Source organism: Oncorhynchus mykiss, chromosome 11 (assembly GCF_057628025.1).
Source record: "Oncorhynchus mykiss isolate SJ-2025 chromosome 11, ASM5762802v1, whole genome shotgun sequence".
NCBI classification, from domain to species: Eukaryota; Metazoa; Chordata; class Actinopteri; order Salmoniformes; family Salmonidae; genus Oncorhynchus; species Oncorhynchus mykiss.
The window spans coordinates 34676412-34700864 of NC_143032.1; the positions used below are offsets into that span (position 1 = coordinate 34676412).

Here is a 24453-nt window from a genome sequence, read left to right on the forward strand (position 1 = left end):
AGGTTGAATGGAGGATGAGTAATAACACAAGAGATTTAGCTTGAGGGAGCCGTTCCTTCTCATTTTTAGATTTATTTGATGTTTTCATATATGAGAAATAGTGGGGGGGAACACATAATAACTACTTATTTTATTTACACAAGATTCTGCTATACTAAAGATTTGACTGGATGTAATATATTATTTACTTAGACAAATTCAGATTTATCTTGATGTCTAAGTTACTTAACAGTTATATATGTATAGCAAAGGCTTTTCGAAATGCTGGTATAGAGCAACTGCTTTAAAAAAGGGGGGGACATCTGTGATTGGTACATTCATTTTTGGACCTTTTAAATGAATGATATAGACATTTATTTGTGAATAATATAACTTATAAATGCCTCATGAGCTTTACCCCAACAGAACCCCAAATATAAGCTTGTTTGACTGCTGTGTTGTTTTTTCTGAATCCCAGATTGCCCCTTTAAGTATTTTCAGAAGAGTCAATAGAAGTGTTGTGCATTTGCCCTGTCGGTCACCACGATCCGTAATGAGCCACTCTCACCATAATGAGAGTTCAGAGTTTTTAGACATGTTAGATGGTGAAGGTGCTGGTGTCCTCGTCCTCCGAGACAGAGTGTGAGTGTGTTTGCCTGGCGGGGGTGTGTGTATTTAGCGAGATCTCCAACGCCCGCTCCTCATTGCCGTAGTGACCACCGCACCACCTCCCCCCGAGGCGCTGTCCGAGGCGCTTGACGACCCTGAGGACATGTCCTCTGAAAGAGGAGCCTATGAAGGCGTAGAGCATTGGGTTGAAGCAGCAGTGTGTGACCGCCAGGCTCTCCGTCACCTGGAGAGCCCGGTCCAGACCCTTACTGAGGTCACAGTCGGTCACCAGGCCATATATGACGTCCAGCGTCCGCCACAGCTTCACCAGGTTGTAGGGCAGCTGGGTAAGCAGGAACACTGCCGCCACGGCCAGCAGCACCCGCAGGGCCCGCCGCCTCCTGTCCCTGCACACATTGGCTCCGACCCTAACCAGCGCCAGGCCCACCCGACAGTAAGACACCCCCATGACCAGGAACGGCAGGAGGAAGCTCAGCAGCACCTCCAGCAGCTCCAGGGCAGCCTTGGTCGGCCGAGCCATGCTAAGGGGGTAGACGGCCGCGCAGGCTAGACGATGAGACGAGTGCTTCACCGTGGAGAACAGCATGTCAGGCAGGCCCAGGCAAACCGCCGTGGCCCACACCACAACACACACTAATATCCATTGTCTCCTGGCCCGCGGGCCACTCGCGGCCCGGCCTCCAGCGTTGTGGACCAGTGCAAGGTAGCGGTCCATGCTAACGCAGGTTAGCAGCAGCATGCCGCAGCTGAAGTTGGTGGCATAGAGGAAGGAGGTGAACTTGCAGGCAGCCACTCCGATCCGCCAGCCGTGCACGGCGTCGGCCGCCCAGAAGGGCAGCGTGAGGAGAAGGAGTAAATCGGCCACGGCAAGATTCAGGATACACATGTCTGTCAGCGTCCGCAGTCGCCGTGGCGACGTATACACCACCACGACCAGAGCGTTGCCTGCCACGCCCACCACCAGAGCCAAGGCGTAGACTACGGGCAGGAAGAGCCGGCCGAAAGAACGCACCTCCGCTTTGTCGCACACCGAGTGGTAGTCGTCGTAGTAGTCACTGTCGTTGGAGCTGGAGTTGTCGTAGTCGTAGTCCTCTTCCTCCATCCTCTCTGTTTTCTGAGAAATAAGGGACTAAAGGAACATGACATGTTAGGAATGACGTCAAGTCAGTTTAGTCTATACTGCTGCATTGTATTAACCTCAGAGACCCTTTGACAAGATCACTATTTTCTGTTATAGACCAGGCTTGCTGGTTAAAATGATTATCATTCACATACTTTAGACAGAATGTATCACATAATATGAAATGTGTATTTTATCTGAAAACATATATTAGTAGAGAACTAGAGAATGGCCATCCATCTGAAAGTTTTGTAATGCACTTAGAGCCAATAACAGCATGACGATCCAAGTTGTCAACAACTATAGATTTTTTGTTATCCTTCCTCTCCCTCACTGCTTTTTGTCCCTCTTTCTGACCCGTAGGAGTTTTATATTGGGTGGAATTTGTGGCCAATGCTCGACAGGGTGAAGAATGTGTGTGTGTGTGTGCGCGTCACAGGAGGTTGGTGGCACCTTAACTGGGGAGGACGGGCTTGTGGTAATGGTTTGAGTGGAATGGTATCAAATATCATGGAAGCCAGGTGTTTGATGCCATTTGATTTGCTCCGTTCCAGCCATTTTTATGAGCCGTCCTCCCCTCAGCAGCCTCCACTGGTGTGTGTGTGTGTGCGCATACCTGTGTGCGTGTAAACAATAAGCTCCTTCTTGTCAAGTACGCCCAACACAACAAAATTCCTTACCCCTTGACATGGTGACTATTCATACCATTTGACTTATTCAACATTTTGTTGTTACAGCCCGAATTCAAAATGGAATATCTCATTTACATGAAGTATTCACACCCCGAGTCAATACATGTTAGGATCACCTTTTGCAGCATTTCCATTTCCAGTCTTTCTGGGTAAGGCTCTAACAGCTTTGCACACCTGGTTTGTAAAATATTTTCACATTTATTATTTTAAAAAGTTCTCCCAGCTTTGTCAAGTTGGTTGTCGATCATTGCTCGACGGCCATTTTAAACTCTTGCCATAGACTTTTAAGCCGATTTAAGTCAAAGCTGTAACTTGGCCAGGAGCATTCAATGTCGTCTTGATAAGCAACTCCAGTGTATATTTGGCCTTGTGTTTTAGGATATTGTCCTGCTGAAAGGTATATTTGTTTCCGAGTGTCTGTTGGAAAGGAGACTGAACCAGGTTTTCCTGTAGGATTTTGCCTGTGCTTAGCTCTATTCCGTTAATCTTTATCCTAAAAAAACTCCCTGTGCGCTTGTGTGTGCGCAAATACCTGCGTGAGTGCAAACATTAAGCTCCCTCTTGTTAGGAATCTCTCTAGCTTGATTTCCCTCACAAAACCTGTCAGTTGGAGTCACTTGCACACTAGTACACCCAACACAACAACAAAATTCCTTACCCTGTAAAATTCCTTTCCCCTGGACAAGGTGACTACCCCAGAAAAATCAGACTAATCTTTAAACACTCTTTGTGGTTTCTCAGATTAAGCCTAGTCCTGGACTAAATAGCACTTTTAAATGGAGGTTATCTAATAATCTTACTGTTTAGTCCAGAACAAGGCTTAATCTGTGTCTGGGAAATTTCCCCACAAATTGGGTAGAAGACAGAGGGGGGGGGGGGGGGGGTTTACATTATCAAAGGGTTTGCATTCCCCTACTGTAGATGTAGATCTGTAGATAGCTTGAAAGCAGAGCTCTGACGATTAGATCCATATACCGTGCCTCCATTTGTGTCAGGCGGGAAGCGTGTGTTGTGTGTGTTTTTACAGATCACAGTGTGTGAGGGTGTGCCCAGACAGACAACTCCATCAGGAGTGCTGCTGTTCCTCATTCATACTGACTCTAATCGTGTTTACTCTGCCTGGAAATGGACCAAATCATACCAGAATCTCTGTTTTGGGTTCAATGTGAGTTAATATCTGACTTCAGATTGTTCTCACGTATTATTGTTAACAAAGGAACACTTGTGTGGATGAAACGCCGCTGGCCGAGAGTAGGGCTGTGGCGGTCATGACTTTTTGTCAGTCGGCGATTGTCAAGCAAATAACTGCCGGTCTCACGGTAATTTACCGTTAATTAACATAAACACGTTTAGCATATTCTGGCTTCCACGCATTGCCTTCAAGCCACTGATGCAGACCTTTGGAACATCTACATAAAAAAAGTATAATGAATATAGCCTACACCATCAAAATAAACCCATTTATTTATTTTAAACAGGTCTAAGGAACCATGATCTGAAGAACAGAATAGCCTACTCTGAGATTGTCCTTATGTTAGGCCCTGATCTGGCTATGCCATATAGCTGTGGGCTATTGTACACTAATGCATTTAGCAGACAAGATTGGCTTAGAATTCCGTGGCATTATTTTATAGCATGAAGAATACAATTGAATATAGGTGAATAAAATAGAAAGGGTATTTCTCCAAACAATTTCAGAGGGAGTGCGAATGTGGCTATTCTGTATTGTGGTTAACGAAGAAAAAGGTCCTCCTATATGCTTAATTTAGGAGTTATTTTTGCAACTTTAGTTGTGATACAAACGTTGGGCTATACGTTTACATTTTTAATACATTCTAAGGCTACGTGATGTGACTCTAATAATGGTTTGAAATAAAGTTCCTTGAAAGGCATGAGCTCTGCCTTGTTTCTTGCGCAGGCTGCACACACTTCATCAGTCTCTCATTCACAATTTGACAAGACCTGATAATATTCTCACCGGGCCTCGAATTTCACAGCGGCATCCCCCTTGTGTGGCCGTAATGGCCCCTTAAATAGCCATTCCTTTTGCGGCCAAACTGCCCGTTGTGCCCTTGGGCTGAATATAATAAATATAATTCCCTTCTTCCGGCTGTGTTCCGAAGCACCGCTCATTCACATGGCTCTCTCAGAGATCTCAATTCTTATCAGCCAATGCCTGTCACCTAATTGGGTCCTTTTCACATGCATCTCAGCTCCGAAGTAGGCTACAGGTGAAACAGACCCATCGTGGACACGAGTGTGCATCCTTCTTATCGAATTCTGAGGTGCATATTAATGATGTTAGAAGAACTGTCTTCATTTACTTTTCGTCAGCCAACAAGATGAGTAGAAGGCCTAACGAACAGCAAAAGCACTAGCCAATGTCAATCTACTATCCCCCATAGTACAAAAGTTGACCTCTTCCATTGGTCAACTTGTCCTTCTGTGCGAGAAATAAATATTCCAAACATACTCTGGGACAGTTGTGGGATGTGATAGATCGCAAATGAATACAACCACCCGCAATGAAGCTGATGCAACAGATCAGAACGTTTAGTCTAACATGTTGATCAACTATGATGCTGTTTCTTTGTATTATAAGCGCAGCAGTGTGCACACTGCTATACGCGTGAATGTTCCAAAATGCAATCAATTAGCGGGAAGACACTGTTCTCATGTGACCACGAATGCTATTATGCCCATAATGTTTTATTATAAAGGTGCTTTTTTTATGGTAAAAATGATCGTCCCCAAAACTTGAAACTCACGCGCAGCCTACTGTATGTATGCCAGTTAGCTTCTACAGCAGTTGTAAAGCGGATTGATGTGCTTCATTTTAAGAAGGTATTTGGCCTCTTTAAGTTTAAAAATATAAGCCTACGGGCTAGGCTACATGAGTTGTGCGACTATGATTTGAAAAAGTCAACAACAACAAAAAGGCAGGCGCTGTTTCTTGTCTTACTGCACACGCTGAACATCATTCACAAGTGATAATATATCATTCACAAGTGATAGGCTAATATCACCCAACAGACTATTCTTAATTTAATATTGTCTTTATATATGCTAAATAATATACACTGTATGTGTGAAATTAGTTTTGATTTAGAATGGACCATTATCGTGCAGCTGTCTCGGAACAGGGGCAGGGGAAAGAAATGCATGTCATCTATGCACTTAAATAGCAAATGGAGGACACTTTTCCCATGGTTCATTTTCGTGCTAGCCAGGCAGGCTGTACTCCTGCTGTAAAGCAAAACAAAATGCTTAATATTAGGAAAGCTGAGAAATTAATATAGTAGGTCTAGCCTATAGAAAGCTAATGGGATCCTCCTCTTTTTAATAGATGCCATCAAAACTCTGTTTTCTGACGCAATTGCCTAGCCTATAGAAATGGTGTGCAACACGAGCTCATGGGCTCTCGGGAAGTGTTTGATTAGATTTTCGATTACATTTGCATTGATGTCAGAGTGTATTAGCCGGACAATAGAGTGCTGAGTACCAGGCAGTCAGCAGGCTACTAGTAGGCTACTATTGAGCATCAGCAGCATCAGAGCTTGGCGAAGCCTAGTTACCGTGACTAAACTGTCAAGTGGAATTTGACTGCGGTCATGAATCGTGACTAACGGTGTGGCGGTAATAGGGTCACCGTAACAGCCTTAGTGGAGAGTTTTTCTACGAGCAGGTGTGTGTGTGCGTGTTTGACTGCACCGGGCAGTATTTAGCTAGATACAGTATTACATGTGTTTACTATTCATGTGCTCTCTAACAGATCATCAAAACAGGTGAGGCATCGTCTCCTTTGCCACCTGAGTTTAATAACATAGGTATTTAGGATGGCTTCCAGGTCTATTACATTATCCATCAACGTGTTGCTGCTAGCGGGAGAGAGAAATGAGCCGTAGAGCTGCCAGTGTTTGTACAGAACGTCTGTTCTCATGTCGAAATATCTCAAATATTCAGCTGTCGCAGCTGTTCTTTCCTACTGGTTGAGATCTCTGTCTGAGATGTATGGCCAAAAACACATTAATATTCCATCTCTGATTAACTACGAGATATTAAACCTCAAGGAGCATTTTGTGTCAAAAGGTGTTTTAAAAATATAAATAAATTATAAGAAAACCAGCTGAAACTAATTTGTTGGCTTAGATGTTCTGTGACTGAATATGCCATCATTTCAGATAATTATCAGGTTCGGTTCAATCATAAACACACTACAGAACTTTGAACTTTAATAGTCCTAACCATAACTGTTCAGACAATTGACCTTCGGAACTTATGAGTCATAGCTGGGGTTGCAAAGGGAGGGTATATTACTGGAAAATGTCAAAGTGATAACTTTCAAGGAATATATAGAATTTTATCAGATGACATCTAGTGGCCTTTTTGGGTAATGTTATTATCTCTGGCCCTGTCACATGTAATATACAGTATATACAAAACATCAAATTCGACTATTTTAAAAATGTAAAATAGAATGACAACGCTATAAAACATTATCTAAATATTACCTAAATTACCTAAATATAAACCATCAACTTAGTGAATACCATTGGTGTTATATATTTTTGTTGACACTTTTATTTATTTTTCTATGTCAATATGTCTTTGTTGTAAATGTTTTTGGGGAAAAACTGGTGGCAGTTGTGAAAAAATACAATAGTTGGAAGAGTTGCAGATGCCTTGTTAATTAATTAGCCTATTTTCTTTTGAACCATATTGTCTATCCACTAGAAACGTTTGAACAATATGGACACATACACTGAGTACACCAAACATTAGGAACACCTACCTACCTAATATTGAGTTGTTGTTTTTTTTCCCCTCAGAACAGCCTCAATTTAACTTTGGTAACTTTTGGTAAACTACCGGTAGCTTTGCAACCCTAGTCATAGTCTTTCTATAAATGTTACTGCCCTCACTAGAATCATATACAGTAGGTAAGTGAGGAATACTTGTAACTATTTTCAAATAATACATTTTCAACTTAGTGTATAAAGTAAATAAACGTAAAGTAAATAAAGGAGGTGATTGAGTCTTACCCTCAGTGTCTTCCTGTGGGAGATGTAGAGGTGCTGAGGCAGTGGTAATTAATCCAGGAGAGACATCCAGTAGTATGGTACTGCGCTCCTCATAGTTTTTGTCAGCCCGTTTGTAAATCCAATGCTCCACCTCCCCTCCCTACAATGACCCGCAGTCTGGGAGCACCTTTCACTGCTGTGTGTGTGTGTGTGTGTGTGTGTGTGAGCTAAAGGCTCACACACACAACTGGCGGGGCTCCCATGCTGAAGTATATTTTTTTAGGTAATTGCATATTAAATATATGCCATTTAAAAATTGTTTGATTATGTGTTTAAAAATAGTTTTTTATTGGCTATTATTTACAGGCGAGTTAAGCTTTGTGAATGACCTCTTGCTCTCCCCTCTCTTCACAGGATGTATATAAAATATGAAATGAAGAAATAACAATAAACTTCATAAAATGGCCACATCTTGGTCTTTATTAACTTTTGGTCATGTAGAGTATGTTAGTCTGTCAGACGCATACATACACGTCACATGACAAAACAAAACCCCAGTCTTCGCCTGGGCAAACAACAGGCTTACCTAGACACAAGGAGAACCTCAGGATTGGGCGGAGACCGGGTGTGTTCATAGTGACAATTTAGTGTGGGCATAAAAGTGTGAAACGTATTTTCTTATTATCTTTCCAGCACAAGGGAATTGTTGTTATTGTGTGCAGTACACCTCTCTCTGTGTGTGTGATACTCTCCACACAACACAGTTCACACTATAGAATCACATCATGCTTGCTTCGGGCCTACTTTTGTCCACAGGACTTAATTAATTTGAGTTTTTTGGTCTGCAGTTGTGTGATCCTATAATAATCTGGTGTCCATATGTCTGTTACTCCACGTCCGTCCCCGGGGGACAGGGTACAGTCACTAGAGCAGGACAGTAAACAGGAAGCCAAGCTTTTGGTCACCACCTCGCCCCAGGGACTCTGCAGGATCTCTGCGTTCCAGAGTGTACCCACAACCCACCCCACTCCAGCTTCACCCTACGCCGAACTCATTTCAAAGCATCTTTTCAAGATGGTGGCAAGCATGTCTTTTTTTTCTCTCTGATCAGTGTTTTTAGCTGACAAGGTTTTCGTGGATTGTTTTGGCTCCATTTAGCTTTGTTTCGTCTGGCTATTAACACATTGGACAGTTTTTTTAAGGAGACATACAAGATTTTGATATACCTGGGCACCCTACTTATCCGAGCAGACACCTGCCTACTGCTGTTTTCATCCTTCCACTTGACATTGTGCCTTTGGATGTTTTTGGGCTACTGCCAAACTTGATCTCCACTTGGTTTTAGCCTACTTGAATATATATTTTTTTTATCTCCCGCTGCTCAGTGTAGCGCTTGCCTCCCTCCCGGCTTCCGCAGGCCTATACAGGAAACTACATCCCCTCCAAGGTGCTTCTCTCATGGCTATCATACTGGTAACACGGCCTCTATCGCGTTGCTGTTTTGATGGGCCCCAGCATTTAAACGCATCGAGTAAGTCGCTCCTTGCTGTTGTTATGCTGGCTAGTTTTGTGCCTTGGTTGTGTCTATTGTGGGTCCTAGTGCTGGCTGATTTCTAGATTTCTAGTCTATGGTTGGGTTCTGGCATTCTGCCTGTAACTGTTGTGATCCGATAAACTGTGTGATTCAATCAAACTAACTATCACACTGTGTGGATTGATTGACCTTTAGCTGATTCCTCGCCAACCTATTTTATTTGCGTGGATTATTAACTGACTCTTCGCCATATGGGGGAAATTACTTTTTCCAGATTGGCGGTTACCACCTTCAGAGACCTCAGTGATTGTTTCATCCCACCTATTTTGCGGCCTCAGGCCCTACGGTGCTAACCTTGGAAAAGTCATTTCAACTTCTACTCCTTCCTCCATTACAAATAGGGATAGACCAAATGGCGCAGTTCTATGCAATCGTATAGCCATTCCAACTATATCAATATCAACCATCAGACAAGACCTGCAACCGCCAACTGAACGTAGCTTGTTTGAGTTGGAGACTCCATGTGACTTTAAAAATCGTCAAAGGGCCTCCCAGGGGCACTGCATCACAGCGCCAGCTGTGCCACCAGAGACTCTGGGTTCGCGCCCAGGCTCTGTCGCAGCTGGCCGCGACTGGGAGGTCCGTGGGGCGACGCATAATTGGCCTAGCGTCGTCCGGGTTAGGGAAGGTTTGGCTGGTAGGGATATCCTTGGCTCATCGCGCACCAGCGACTCCTGTGGCGGCCCGGGCGCTAACCAAGGTCGCCAGGTGCACGGTGTTTCCTCCGACACATTGGTGCGGCTGGCTTCCGGATTGGATGCGCACTGTGTTAAGAAGCAGTGCGGCTTGGTTGGGTTATGTTTCGGAAGACGCACAACTTTCGACCTTCGTCTCTCCCGAGCCCGTACGGGGTAAAATTAAAATATATTAAAAATCGTGAAAGACTTACTTCCTAAACTGGATTACATAGAAGGGTGGGTAGAAGGGTGGTGGAGTGGCCATTCTACTTTCCCTTTCTCTCTTTACCGAAATCCATTTCCCATGCCCAAAATGTTTAGCTACTATGTTTAAGCCTTTGTCTGGGGAAAAATGTATCCATAACTGTAAAAGGGGTCTACTGTGTTCTCTCAGCTAACCATTGTGCAATCGGGAAGTTAACTAGTTTGTTGTCTTCTTTTATTGAATCAGAAGTTATTATCCTGGGTGACCTCAATTATGATTGGAAAATGCAGGCTTCAGACAATTTAAGACATATGTAATGATCTAAACCTAACCCAGCTGGTGACTAAGCCTACACACTAAAGTCAACTCTTCAAAGTCAACTCTGATTGATCTTATTTTAACGAATACACCAGAGAAATATGTTTCTACTGGTGTCTTCACCCAAGACATTAGTGACCATTGCCCAGTTGTTTGTGCTAGAGATGTGAGAGTACAAAAATCTAAGCCTTGTGTCATCACAAATAGGAACTTTTAAAAACGTCAGTGAACAGCCTTTTTTTACGTGATCTTTATGTTAGTGACCTGGATTGTATTTCAGCTATCCCTTAACCTGATTGAGTTTTGAGCCTTTTTGCAGATGTCTTCAATACTATTGTGGTTAACAACAAATCAAAATATATTAAGCATGTTGGTTTGTTGGTTACTACATGATTCCATATGCGTCATTTCATAGTTTTTATGTCTTCACTATTATTCTACAATGTAGAAAATAGTCCAAAATAAACCCTTGAATTAGTAGGTTTTGACTGGTACTATATATATATATATATATATATATATATATATATATATATATATATATATATATATATATATATATATATATATATATATATATATATATATATATATATCTATATATATATATATATATCTCAGTGGAGGCTGCTGAGGGGAACAGCTCATAATAATGCCTGGAATGGAGTAAATAAATTGGTATCAAAAACATGGTTTTCAATATTGTGAGCCATTCTCCGTTCAGCAGCCTCCACTGATATATATGTGTATATGTGTTGTATAATGTGTATATTTATGTTGTATTATACAGGGCGCATTTCAAAAAGAGTCTTGGGTCTCAATATATCTTTCCTGTTAAAATAAAGGTAAAAAAACAAAAACAATTGGTAGTAAGAGGAAGGATAGATATCGCCCTCTAGTGGCTGTTCCCCATCTCATCAGTGTTTCCGTTGACATTACTTTAATAATATTACAGTGTAGCCATATTATCAGGATCACTTACTCTGCCATAGTAAAAATCCCTTCACAATCAATAACACGCTCACACCAGCTAAACCATAAAGAGTTCAGTGGTGATAGAGAAGCTTGTGGAGTTTTTTTTAAACAAGTTAAAGCATCAGAAGGGAAACAGAAACGTGTCAAATAGAACTATACTGTGTAGATCAAATGGATGTGGTTCCAGTTGGGAATACTTATAGGCTTGCATCCCAAATGGCACTCTTTTCCCTATATATTGCATTACTTGTGACCAGCTCCCCATGGGCCCTGGTAAAAAGTAGTGCACTAAATAGGGGCGGCAGGTAGCCTAGTGGTTAGAGCGTTGGGCCAGTAACCGAAAGGTTGCTAGATCGAATCCCCGATCACACACTATAAAAATCTGTAATTCTGCCCCTGAACAAGGCACCCACTGTTCCTAGGCTGTCATTGTAAATAGGAGTTTGTTCTTAACTGACTTGCCTAGTTAAATTTTAAAAACAGGGTTGCTTCCCCGTTCTGGACGCAACCACCTGTCTGTTTGTAGCTCCGCCCACGCTCGTCAGAAGGAACACTGAGTCTACTGAGTCCACCATACTGAAAATAATCATGGATTATATATTCTGGGAGTGTGAAAATATTTGCTTACTGGTTTTATGTCCAGACATCCCAAGCTGAGAATAAATAATCTATTTTGGTTTAGGGGCCACTCCTATAGGGAGTTAACATGTCTGACTGTTCCTCCAGGTGCTGGTAACCCAAAGTGCAAGGTGGCTATCGTGATGTGCAAGAGCAAGTCGAATAGCACTCGAAACAGGTACGTTACACTACACAGCCATGTCACAAACAGTGTCCGGGGTCCATTGAAGTGTCGGGTACACAGCCCTTAGGGATCATTCCAGATATTGTGGGGCGCATTTATGTCAACAGGTGTATTGTTTGCATTCAGTAACAATGCTGGTGAAATTTATGTGGTTAAGTTTTGGATTGCTCTTATTCCATACAGTGTTTCTGTCTTGTCGGGCACTCTTCTCAGACAGCCTCCTGGCGGGATATTAGTGCAAAGAAGAAGCTGATAGGATAGAAAATATAATTAGTTTAGTTTTGTATTCTGGGTCCAAACCCCTGGCTCCTGTGTAGTCGGAAGGAAATCAATCGTCTGATTGTGGTAAAAGTTGCGTTTAAGTCCTGTTGTGAGAAGGCTTTATACAGAACTGTGTGTGTGTGTGTTTAGTTCCAACTAACACCTCCAAATGATTTATCTACCTTGGCAGCCATCTCTAAAAACCACCCACTATGTGCTATTCAAACAGCCATTTATGACTTTCCAAATTCAATACACACTGCTCTCCTCCTGCCAACCAGCCTCTGCTGGAATCCGCTCTCCATTTATATCCAGTCCCAGATGTAGTCTTGAATGAAAAATGTGTTTCTGGCACCTGTGGAACAATAACATATAGTTGACCTTGGCCAAGGACACAGTTCTGTGGCCCAGAGACCTTGAGGTCTATATCATTTCAGCAGAGCCGTTGACGTGAGGTTCTCTTTTCGGGCCGTTGAGGATGATGACATTCACAATGCTGTGGAGAATGCTTCCTGTGTTTCTATTGCAGTGGTGCACAGATGACCCCAAAGATCGGATGTGGCGGGGATTGGGACATGAAAGTGAGAAAAGGAGAGGGAAAGAGAGAGAAGGACAGCAAGCTAGAGGGAGATAAATTCTAACCTACCCCCAGTTCCCATTTATTCCGGTCTCTCCTTAAGTCTGCGTTCATGTGCCGAATGGCACCCTATTACCTATATAGTGCACTATTTTTGACCGGAGCCCTATGGATCCTGGTCAAATGTAGTGCACTAGCCTATTTAGGGAATAGGGTGCCATTTGAGACTCAGCCTGTGTTGTCCCCTACCAGGATTCAGACCTCTAATTAGCGTCGGTAATCAGAACTGTGTGTTCTCTTCCACGTCATCTATTTCTCCTTAAACGCCTTCTCCTTATCTCTCTCTCTGGAAAAGTAGAGACAAGTTCCTCTCTCTCTCTTTCTCTCTCTCTTTGTCTGTTTACCTCACCACCTCTCCCTTGGTTTCTCTTTTTCTCCCTTTCGCTCTCTCGCTCTCTCTCGCTCGCACGCGCGCCACCCAGTTTCTGGAAAAGGCTCATCCCCTCTACCTCAGTGAGGTGTGTTGGCCAATAAACGGTGCACCGTCAAATCCAGCGCCACCGCCTAGTAACCTCGGTGATGCATCTTCCAATACATAAAAAAAAAACACATAAAAAACCATTTATCATAGATGTTCTTGATAGATCGTCTGTAATTTTCACTTCAGTGCTTACGTTAAGCCAGATGGGTGAAGTTTATAACGTTACAGTCAGTTAACTGTGAGTATCAACCCCCATCCTTGTTTTAAGCTTTGTTACTGGACGGGAAGTCTCTCAGATCTCCGTTGCTACAGCAGCACAGCAGACTCATCCACGCCGAGCTCCTGTTGGCAACCGCAGGGCTGATGAGAAGGAGAGAGAGCCAGAAAGGGAAGGAAACATGCTTTTCCCCCATCCTGCTCAGTTAGTCCTGGGACAGAGTGTAGACGGTTTGTTTGGCTGACTCACTTCATCCACTACCCATCTGTAGTGCCCACCTGGGTGATGACATGGTGGCCATTTTGTGCCCGAAAAGCTCATCGTGAATCAGCTCGAACTTCACCTCATTTATATTTTAGACGTTTCGCCTCTCTCTTCTTCGTGGAAGTTTCTGGCTTATTAAGATTCAGAGCTTGCCTGCTACCTACCCCTCTGCTGCTGCCCTCTCTATTCTCCTCTCTGCTCCTCTGTCAGCAACGACCTTGGCATCAGAGAAAAGAGAATAGGAATGAAATGGGAAACTTATGATCCGGCTAACTATGCTATCTCTCTCTCTCTCTCTCTCTCTCTCTCTCTCTCTCTTTCCTCCAACTGTAGCTGACTGGGAAACTTGTGTCAGTTTTAGAGGCTTGGTCATGGTCTTTATGTCTCTGTGTTACTGACAAGGGTTATCCATCTGTGGAATGAATGTGGTCAGCTCAGATCTATGCAGCTCTGGTTGTGAGGTGGTTTTGTGTTCCAGACACGGTCAGCACAGTATGATCCTGGTCCCACTGGACACCCCTGGTGTGAACGTGATCAGACCATTGACCGTATTTGGACAGGACGGTAGGATATTTTCCCCTCATAGAATATATATATATATATATATATATATATATATATATATATATATATATATATATATATATATATATATATATATATATATATATATATATATATATATATATATATATATATATATACACAAAAGTATGTGGACACCCCTTCAACTTAGTGGATTTGGCTATTTCGAGCACAGAGACATGCAATCTCCATAGACAAACATTAGCAGTAGAATAGCATTGCTCAATAGCTCCATGACTTCCAACATGGCACCGTCGTAGGATGCCACCTTTCCAATAAGTCAGTTTGTCAAATTTCTGCCCTGCTAGAGATGACCCGGTCAACTGTAAGTGCTGTTATTGTGAAGTGGAAACGGAGCAACAACGGCTCAGCCGCGAAGTGGTAGGTGACACAAGCTCACAGAACGGGACTGCCGAAGGCTGAAGCGCATACCGCAAAATCGTCTGTCCTCTGTTGCAACATTCACTATGGAGTTCCAAACTGTCTCTGGATGCAACGTCAGCACAAGAACTGTTCGTCGGGAGCTTAATTTACACAATCATAAGATCCTAATGCCCAATGCCAAGCGTCGGCTGGAGGGGTGTAAAGCTCGCCGCCATTGGACTCTGGAGGAGTGGAAACACGTTCTCTGGAGTGATGAATCACGCTTCACCATCTATCAGTCCGACGGACAAATCTGGGTTTGGCGGATGCCAGGATAAAGCTACCTGCCCAAATGCATGGTGCCAATTGTAAAGTTTGGTTGAGGAGGAATAATGGTCTGGGGCTGGTTTTCATGGTTCGGGCTAGGCCCCTTGGTTCCAGTGAAGGGAAATCTTAAAACTACAGCATACAATGACATTCTAGATTATTCTGGGCTTCCTACTTTGTGGCAACAGTTTGGGGATTTTAGATTAACTGTCTTCAAAGTAATGACTCGGGACGTCGGGTTTGATATGAAAGCTTCTTTTAGTAATATTACTTGTTCACGTTACATTTAAGAACTTTAGATTCTACAGAGAAATGCAGGTAAGATGCTGGTATGTCGCAAGGCATTCTGGAACTTGCAGTCAACAGTGTAATTCAATACTAACCAATACAATTACATATGTAAATAACTGTAAAGAAATATCTTTAGATACAGCTCAATTAATTAACTTAAACATTAACTCTGTAACACATTAAAGTTACAACAGGGGAAGGCCCTTTCCTGTTTCAGCATGACAATGCCCCCATGTACAAAACAAGGTCTATACAGACATGTTTTGTTGAGATCTGTTTGGAAGAACTTGACTGGCCTGCACAAAGCCATGTTCCTCAACCCCATCGAACACCTTTGGGATGAATTGGAACACCGACAGCGAGCCAGGCCTTATCGCCCAACATCAGTGCCCAACTTCACTAATGCTCTTGTGGTCCCTGGAGCAATGATCTAGCGGAAAGCCTTCCCAGAAGAGTGGAGGCTGTTATTGCAGCAAAGGGGGGGACCAACTTCATATTAATGCCCATGATTTTGGAATGAGATGTTTGATAAGCCAGTGTCCACATACTTTTGGTCATTTATTGTATCTGAACAGGCAGATTACTCATTCCCCATACGGTTGAGTGCATCCCGATTGCCTATGTGCACTTTATGGGGGAGAGGGTGTCATTCGGGACGCAGCCTTGATTTGATTAGATCAGGCTTTCTATGCACATAAAACATGCCGTTATGTACAGTAACCTCAGTCGTTCATCTCTCTCTGTGATTCCCTATGATCTGTTGTATCAGATGCCATTCACGGCGGACATTTTGAGATCCACTTTGACAACGTGCGTGTGCCTGCTTCCAACATTCTTTTGGGTAAGATACCAAATCCTAACGTTATTGACACAGGGGTACATGCTCTATCACTGGGGTTCCCCAACTGGGGGTTATATTTTGCCACCCCAATTTTTTGGGAGCAAAGAAAATAAGATTTGAGAATTTTTCATTGTTGGACATAAGACACTGTAAAAACACCAGGAAATCAGTCCTAAGTGATTGTAGTCTGTTCCCAAGTACAGTATTTGCACACATAATATGATGTGATTGTATGCAAATGTAAGCAAGGTTTGAAATTGTCATTGTTTTGTCAAATATTACATCTGTTTTGGGTTTCTTGCTGTCAATTTGCAGTCTACAAATTGACCATCCGCTCAAGAAAATAATCAGCCCCGCAGCTGATTCTAGTATGATCCACTGTATACACACTGTGCATGACCCTTAAAGGGGAAGTTCGGTATTTTACAACTTAATGTTAGATGGTTCCTCACCCTGAAAATGGTCTGTAGGCCAACTGTAATGCATGGTTCCGTTTTCTGCCAAACCATGCCACTACAACTTCACTTTAGCCAACGACTGCTAATCTATGGAACTAATGGGGAGATGCGGAACCTGTAAAAGACAGTCGACAGTAAATGTCATTTTTGTGTCTGTCTGTAATACTGTCTGTGTGTCTGTCCCCGTGCAGGTGAGGGCCGAGGCTTCGAGATAGCCCAGGGTCGTCTTGGTCCTGGCAGACTGCACCACTGTATGAGGGCCGTAGGATCTGCTGAATGGGCACTGGAGCTGCTGTGCCAACGTGCTGCGCATAGACAAACCTTCGGCAAGAAACTCTACCAGCATGTGAGTGTGTTGGTGGGGGGGGTGTATGTTATCCCACAGTCATTTGACAGACGTTAACATACCATTTATGTTACGTAGTCTGTCCACGAGGGCATCGTGGAGCGACATTCCTAATGGTTATGGGCTTTCGTCGCTGCACAACGTCAGAGTAATAGTACCAAGTTCAACTCTGGCTCCGCATCGGTCTAGCCGTGTGTCTAAGATCTATTGTTCAACAGAAGTGCTGCTCCCTGACTTCTCTGTGCCAGCAGCTTATTCTGAGATACCAGATTGATCTCGCCTGTCCCGGAATATTCTCTTCTTAATAAATCAGTGTCTCTATGGGCCCTGCTTAAAAGTAGTGCACTACATAGGAAATAAGGTGCCATTTGGGACTCCCTGCCCATAGTGGGGCATCAGAACAGGCATCAGGTCATACTCAGCACTATTTCCTGTCTTAATGTGCTCCCATGACAGAGTCTGGGCCAATAGTAGTGACTCAGCAAGCATCCATCATTTTAGTGACAGCCGATGGGATTCATCTCCTCAGAGATGCCACCGCTGAGTCCCAAATGGCACTCTATTCCTTACATAGTGCACTACTCTTGACCAGGGACTAGCATTAGTGCGCTGGTCAAAAGTAGTGCACTACGTAGGGAATAGGGTGCCATTGAGGACGCCACCACTGTCAGATTTGTCTGCGTTGGAGCTGAGAAACGTAGTGGTGCTCAAGGCTCTGCCGTGTCAAGTTTATCTTAAACATTTTGAAATCTAGCTAGTGCTAAACTGACAAAGGGGTAGTGATGGGAATTTCTTAGTGCTCGATACCCTGGCATAGGGAGTTGATCTGACAGTGCCAAATGAAAACTTTACAGTGTGAGGATTAGAAATAGTGAGTGTATAAAATTAGGACTTATGCCATGCTAAGGCTTTTAGCGCTGTTGTTGCCAAGTGAAATATGCTCATTTTTGTTGCATTTGGAATCACTGGATGTGTGCGTTGCTTAGCCAGTGCAGATGCCCACAGCACAGCAACTGGACAGAAACCCTAATAACTCATTATTGGAACATGTATTTTATCTTATCAAGTTTTTATTCAATTGAGGTAATCACATTGCTCGATAAACCGCTTAGTTGCTGAGACCTAGAGGTCCAATTGAGTTACTGTCAAAACGTTTCATGAGCTGTACATTGTGATTGAGTGAGTCTGTCTGTCTGTATCTCGTCTATTTGCTCCCTCTCTGTTTCTCTGTCTGTCTGTATCTCGTCTATTTGCTCCCTCTCTCTGTTTCTCTATTCGCTGTGTGTGTGTGTGTGTGTGTCTGCTTAAATGTCTGATTATCTGTCTGCCTCTGTGAATGTCTGACTTACTGGCTGTGCTGTATGTCTGTGTCCAGGAGGTTGTGGCCCACTGGATAGCAGAGTGTCGCCTGGCAATAGACCAGACTCGCCTACTGACCCTGCATGCTGCTCACGCTCTGGACACACTGGGCAGCAGGAGAGCCCGGAAACAGGTAACACACGCACACCTCATTAGCAGAACAAACCGCCTAATTGTCTCCCTAACTGTTATGTGACCGTTCTGAATGTAATATGGTGTAAAGACTGTGCCTGCTTGAAACAGACCGCCTGGTTATGTAAATGTGTGTCTGAAAACGTCAGAATGTCAATGGGTTGTAAATATGAATTACAGCTGTCTGCTTCCTGCTTAGAAAGGTCGGCCTGATATGGCTCTCATGTCACATCTGTATTATCAGTCACTGTGCATACAGAGGCTTTCAGATCTGTCATACAAACACACACACACACACACTAGGTTGTATTCCGAGCTGGCCTGTCCCTATCCGAACTCGAAAACCAACCAAGGGACACACAAAGGTGAAGAGTCACCCGAAGTATCTCACATATTAGGACTCTATAATATGATTGACATGATATCAGCCTGACGTGAGAGCTGAACTGAGGTGCACTGACAGGAGAGGTGAGGATAAGGTGAATGGAGGATAGTGGAGATGGAGGGATGAGAGACCCGAGGGTAGATTAGTACATATTTGCATCCCAAATGGCCCCCTACTGTATTCCCTATATAGTGCACTGCTTTTGACCAGAGCCTTGTGGGCCCCCCCGATGAAAAGAAGTGCACTATATAGGGAATAGGGTTCCATTTGGGATGCACTGCATGAGGTGAGTGAAGGAGCGAGGGTAGGGAAGGGCCTGAGCCAGCGCCCCCACGTTTAATCTGATAAGGGGGACGCGGGAGACGACAGAGAGGAAGACACGGCCAACTCATTGTGACGGCATGACCCGTGTCTGAGGTCAGAACAGAACAGAGATGGACTAAGGAGTGACTACAGGAATACAGAGCCGTCACTCACATCTCCTATCATATCACGTCCCCTCACAGACACGATACTGTAGGGTTGGACAAATAGTAGCTCTGATCCAGGGCGATACGCACGGATTGCTGACACTGACAAGGCTCAGCATCAGCAACCCGCACGTAACAGCCTGGGTCAGAGCTAAGCAGATAATGTAGTACTTATTCTACTCGTGTAACCAAGGGAATGGAATGCTACGAGATACATTGGCCTTTTCTGTTGATGATGTTTCAGTACCATGTATAGTGAGTCATCAGTGGTTGAAATAGCTTGGAACAGCTGTGCAAATGGAACCGGAGAACCTGAGGCCTATTCAATTAGTGGCTATACAGCACTATGTTAACAACCTTTCGCCATTATCCTAGAGTTCCACTGGTGTGTGTGTGTGTGCGTGCGTGCGTGTGTATCAATCCCGCCACACCCCTGCCTGTGTTCCATCAGTTTCACGGCGTGGAGATTTACCCACAATGCCGAATCCTGCAGGGCTTTGAGTAGCACTCAGCTTACGCTCGGCTCCACATCGCCCGATGTCCTGCTTGTAGCTGTCACAGCAGCACACACACACACACACCCCACCACCATCAGTGTAAGGAGTTATGACAAGGAGTGGTGTCCTGGAGTACCTCGTTTCTTGAATAACACGCTGTGATTCTCCCGAACGCTCACATTAATACAGGGGATTCTCATCTAAAGGCCAGGTGCTGTTTCTGAGAAATATGAGATATCTCTTCCAGGCACAAAGATGTCCCAGGGGTTGATTGATCAAAGCCCTCGGCAACGCTGAACACTCCACCAGCCAGGTTCTTTCTGGGATGCGTGGCTCGCCCAGCCTGCACCCCGAATGGCGCCCCTATTCCCTATGTAGTATTACATACAGTTCATGAACCTCAAGTGTCACTGGTCCCCCTGTTAATTTCTTAATAATGGTCTCTTGTAGATTGCCATGATCAAGGTGGTTGCTGGCAGGATGGTGTGTAAGGTTGTGGACACTGCCATCCAGGTGTATGGGGGTGCGGGTGTATCTGGAGACTTCCCCCTCGCTCAGATGTAAGTAGCTTTCATTTAGTCTTTTGTTGTTTTTTAACTGATGTGACTGCTTTGTTGCTTTTTTTTGATAGATCAGTATTGATTTTTTTTTTAGCTTCGTTAGAATCATTCAAAGGAAACTTGATCAATTTTAATTTAGCGATACAGCTGGTGACATTTCCTTATGACCCTTGTTTGTTTTGATCCAGACACTGCCAGGCGGTGCTGCAGTGCTGCACATTACAATGTCACAATTTACCTGTCCTCTCGCCTCCGGCTTCCTCAGAAAATGTATACGGTTGTAGCTAGGACTGTGGCGTCATGACATTTTGGCAGCCTGTTATTGTCATGCAAAAGACTGCCGGTCTCACGGTCATTGGCCGTTAATTTAACATAAAGACATTTAGCATCTCCAGGCCTCCACGCATACAAGCCACATACCAGCCACTGATTGCGTGCCATTGGAACATCTACCTTTAATAAAAGTCTAAGAAATCAATTTAATATACACCATCACAATATAACCATTATTTATTTTAGGCAGGTCTAAAGTAACATTATGATATGAAGAAAATGTATTTCAGAAGAACACATTTTGAGTTGGTCTACTGTATGTTATCTGGCTATGTACCAGGCCATAGGCTGTAGGCTTGCTCATTTTAGTAGACAAGATATGCCTTTATTTTATATTAAATGATTTTATATTAAGAAGAATATAATTGAACTTAGCTGAATATAATAGACAGACAGGATATTTTCCCATTCTGGAGCGAGTGCGCATATGAAGTGGCAATGTTGAGCGTAAAAGTGGTCATTTGAAACAGGCCCTATATGCTAGATTTAGAATTATTTGGCAACTTTAATTGTGAATGATACAAACCTTAGAATGTCTTAGAAATCCAAAAATATATTGGCTTCATGATGCGACTTTAGGCTATTGATAATTTTAGAAATTCGCATAAAAAAAAGCTTGCGCTCAGTTCCTTGCCTCAGTCTACACACGCAGTTCTCTCAAAAGGTGATCGTATTTTCACCTATCAGGCTATTCTCAATATAATCCTGTCTTCAATAATATGGGAAATTTGTTTAGATTTAGAATGGCTTATTATCAAATGGGCAGGAACAGGGGCAGAAGAAAAAAGACACGTCCTCCGTATGCACTCCAATAGCGAATGGTTGCCGCTTTCCCTCCGGTTAGTTTTTCACTGATGTGGTAGGCTACTTTGGTTTTATAGCGGAGAATGTATTTAATATGAACAGCTGAGAAATACATGTAGTAGCAGCTGTGATCCTCCACTTTCTTGTGGCAACTATCAAAAATCTGCTTTCACACGGGATTGCATATAGAAATGTAGTATAATTGTAGGGTAACTCTGTAAGCCGCAGAGTGTGCAATGATTCTCTACACCATACTTGCTTGTTTTGTCCAGAAATTAGGCAAACTATTCGAATTTTAACAACCAGGAAAGCAGAGCATTTAGAAAGCGCTGTCCATTTCTTGTTAGGCTTCGAAACAACACCCACAACGACCAAGTTTTCCACTCAGTTTCAACCTGGTGTTGAAATTCTTTCTTCAAATGAATCATCACAGGTGAGTTTTAAAAGCAGGATACTCTTTCGATGAAAAGTAGTTTGATTAGATTTGTGATTGCATTTGCGTTGATGTCAGAGTGATTAGAGGGACAACGGAGCGCTGATTACCAGGACATTAACGATGACCAGTTGGGTACTGCCAACTCATGTCCAGAGTGCATAAGAGGAGATTACCGTGACTCAGCGGTCACGTGGCATTTTACTATGGTCATGACTCATGACTGCCGGTGTGGCGGTAATATGGTCACCGCAACAGCTCTAGTCACAGCAGACAAACACTGAGATGGAAAAATGCTCTCTCATGAGGTAGGCTGCCACTGAGCATCAGCCATGCAGGCAGTGATGGGTGGCAGCTCAACGCTTACAATGGAAGATACACAGGCAATGGGGAAGAAGAGGGGAAAACAGCTTTGAATATCAATGATCAATTACCATTGTGTGTCTCAAATGCAAACTACAGTACTAATAGTGTAACGGTTTACGTCATCGGATGAGGAAGAGTAGTCGGAACCAAAGCGCAGCGTGGTAAGTGTTCATGTTTATTTATTGAACACTAATACAAAATAACCAGAGAATAAATGAAAGGTGCAAACACTAAACAGAAAATAACTACCCACGAAACCCATGGGGGAAAAGCTACCTAAGTATGGTTCCCAATCAGAGACAACGATAGACAGCTGTCCCTGATTGAGAACCACACCCGGCCAAAAACAAAGAAATACAAAAACATAGAATGCCCACCCCAAATCACACCCTGACCAAACCGAAATAGAGACATAAAAAGGCTCTCTATGGTCAGGGCGTGACAAGTAGAGTCTATTGTCAGAAAGAAATGACACTTTCATCTGATAATAGGCTAATTACTCCTTTCCATCCTAACACACAGTATTAGCCTAATCTTCCAGTCTGGAGCTGATGTACTGTACATATTGCACAGAAGTTGACATTGACCCCCTGCTAACATTGTGTGGGATCTTTTTTTACAATGGCCACACAATGTGGTCAAGTTTTCTCTCTTTCTCTCTCTCTCTCATCTCAAGGCTACAGGGTATTTAACTGTCTCTGTGAGGTCTTAAGCCATACACGTTTCTATTGCATGTTAGGATGCTGCTGTATCACCACAATCAGCTACAGTATGTTCTAAATAATAATTGTTGTTGTTTAGATGGAGTATGACATGGGTTCATTCATCAGTGCACACTCCAGCAAAATGTACCAAAACGTTTTGAAGCGAAAACAAGCGCTTCTTAACCGGACATGTTCCGGGAGTGCCTCCCTGCTCCCTCCATTTGGTGCCTAATAAATACGACCCATTTTGTCCCTCCACAGGTATGCGTACGCCAGGACTCTGCGCATAGCAGACGGGCCAGACGAGGTGCACATGTCGTCCATCGCCCATCTGGAGCTCAGGGACCAGATGAGAAAAGCCCAGGCCAAGCTGTGAGGTCTTGCAAAGGGGTTAACAGGATGGGTTAACACACAGGCAGCCCCCAGACAGACCGCAGGGTAGCGGAAGGGTTAATAGAGGTTTTAACACAGATTAAGAGTGCCGTGAAGGAGCTTCATCTGTCACGGGAGCTACGGCGATTGATTGACAGGCCAATCTCACCTACTAATCACTGTGGATGCCAATCATAGATCTCCACATACAGAGATTCTGAGATTTGCTTATCTGAAACATGATCATGATCAACTCTTGTTCTGCCTTAATGTGATTGTGGGGGAATAGCAGTCTACTGTATTATGGTATGAAGATCTGGTAGAGAAAATGTTGTGTCTGCTGGACTACAGGTGGCGCTAACAAAATGGGGTATTGTGTTTATTGATTCAATAGAATTGAGTAATTTATAACTAAAATGACATACACTGCCTTAATATGCTCATAAGATATGTAAAATAAAGATTTGGATATGTGGTAAATCGCCACATTTTTTGAATTCACTATGATTATTGCAAGGACTCCTTCAGAGCCATGTTTCACAACACAAATGTTTACATATTTACAATTACATTGTGGCTATAATGCCAGGGATTGACTGAAACACCTGCTGAGACTGAAGTTGTCCTAATATGGACACCTTAGACTTGGACCTCACCTTGGATCCTTGCCCTGGAGTCACCAAGCCCTTGTTCTGACAGTATGTTCACACAGTAGGTTTGCCGGGCATTCAAGACTTAACTTGTGTGCAAATACACTCAAACCATCTCCATTAGTTGTCATGAACATCTCCATTGTCATGAGCTTTCTAGTGCTGGAGAAATTAATTTTAAAAAAAAGTTTTTTTTTTCTTTCTTTCTACCAAATTAAGTTGGACTTCTAGAACAGATGGCTTACACAGTCTTACATCTTGAGGATTTTTTTCCCCCGCTAGCAACTGGTCCAATGCCCATAACTGTTACACAATAGTCGTCCTCTCAGCACAAATGTTTGCCTGCTAGTTTAGACTCTGCCCC

General features: G+C 43.4%; 2 protein-coding genes across 3 annotated transcripts in view; one reads left to right on the forward strand and one right to left on the reverse strand.

The window, feature by feature from the left end:
- Window positions 1–23936, forward strand: part of LOC110535607 (acyl-CoA dehydrogenase family, member 11) — a 65661-nt gene extending 41725 nt beyond the window's left edge. Inside the window, exons 14-20 of one of the 2 annotated variants that reach the window (XM_036935337.2) lie at window positions 11938–12007; window positions 14292–14377; window positions 16149–16220; window positions 16870–17024; window positions 18400–18516; window positions 20318–20427; window positions 23329–23936. In XM_036935337.2, the coding sequence (XP_036791232.2) occupies window positions 11938–12007; window positions 14292–14377; window positions 16149–16220; window positions 16870–17024; window positions 18400–18516; window positions 20318–20427; window positions 23329–23443 (725 nt within the window). In that variant the 3' untranslated portion in view covers window positions 23444–23936. Of the gene's footprint in view, window positions 1–11937; window positions 12008–14246; window positions 14378–16148; window positions 16221–16869; window positions 17025–18399; window positions 18517–20317; window positions 20428–23328 lie in introns of both variants that reach the window. The other variant, XM_036935336.2, reaches the window with a different exon arrangement.
- LOC110535609 (atypical chemokine receptor 4-like) lies at window positions 41–7640 on the reverse strand. Its single transcript, XM_021620714.3, has 2 exons — window positions 7464–7640; window positions 41–1738 (listed from the first exon to the last, which is right to left on the reverse strand). Exon 2 carries the CDS (start codon window positions 1709–1711, stop codon window positions 578–580), a length of 1134 nt encoding a protein of 377 aa, XP_021476389.3. The 5' UTR covers window positions 1712–1738; window positions 7464–7640; the 3' UTR covers window positions 41–577.
- Window positions 23937–24453: the final 517 nt, after the last annotated feature.

What these genes read in the sequence shown, in the direction of transcription:
- LOC110535609 (XM_021620714.3), bottom strand. Translation starts at nt 1,711, where the DNA reads ATGGAGGAAGAGGACTACGACTACGACAACTCCAGCTCCAACGACAGT.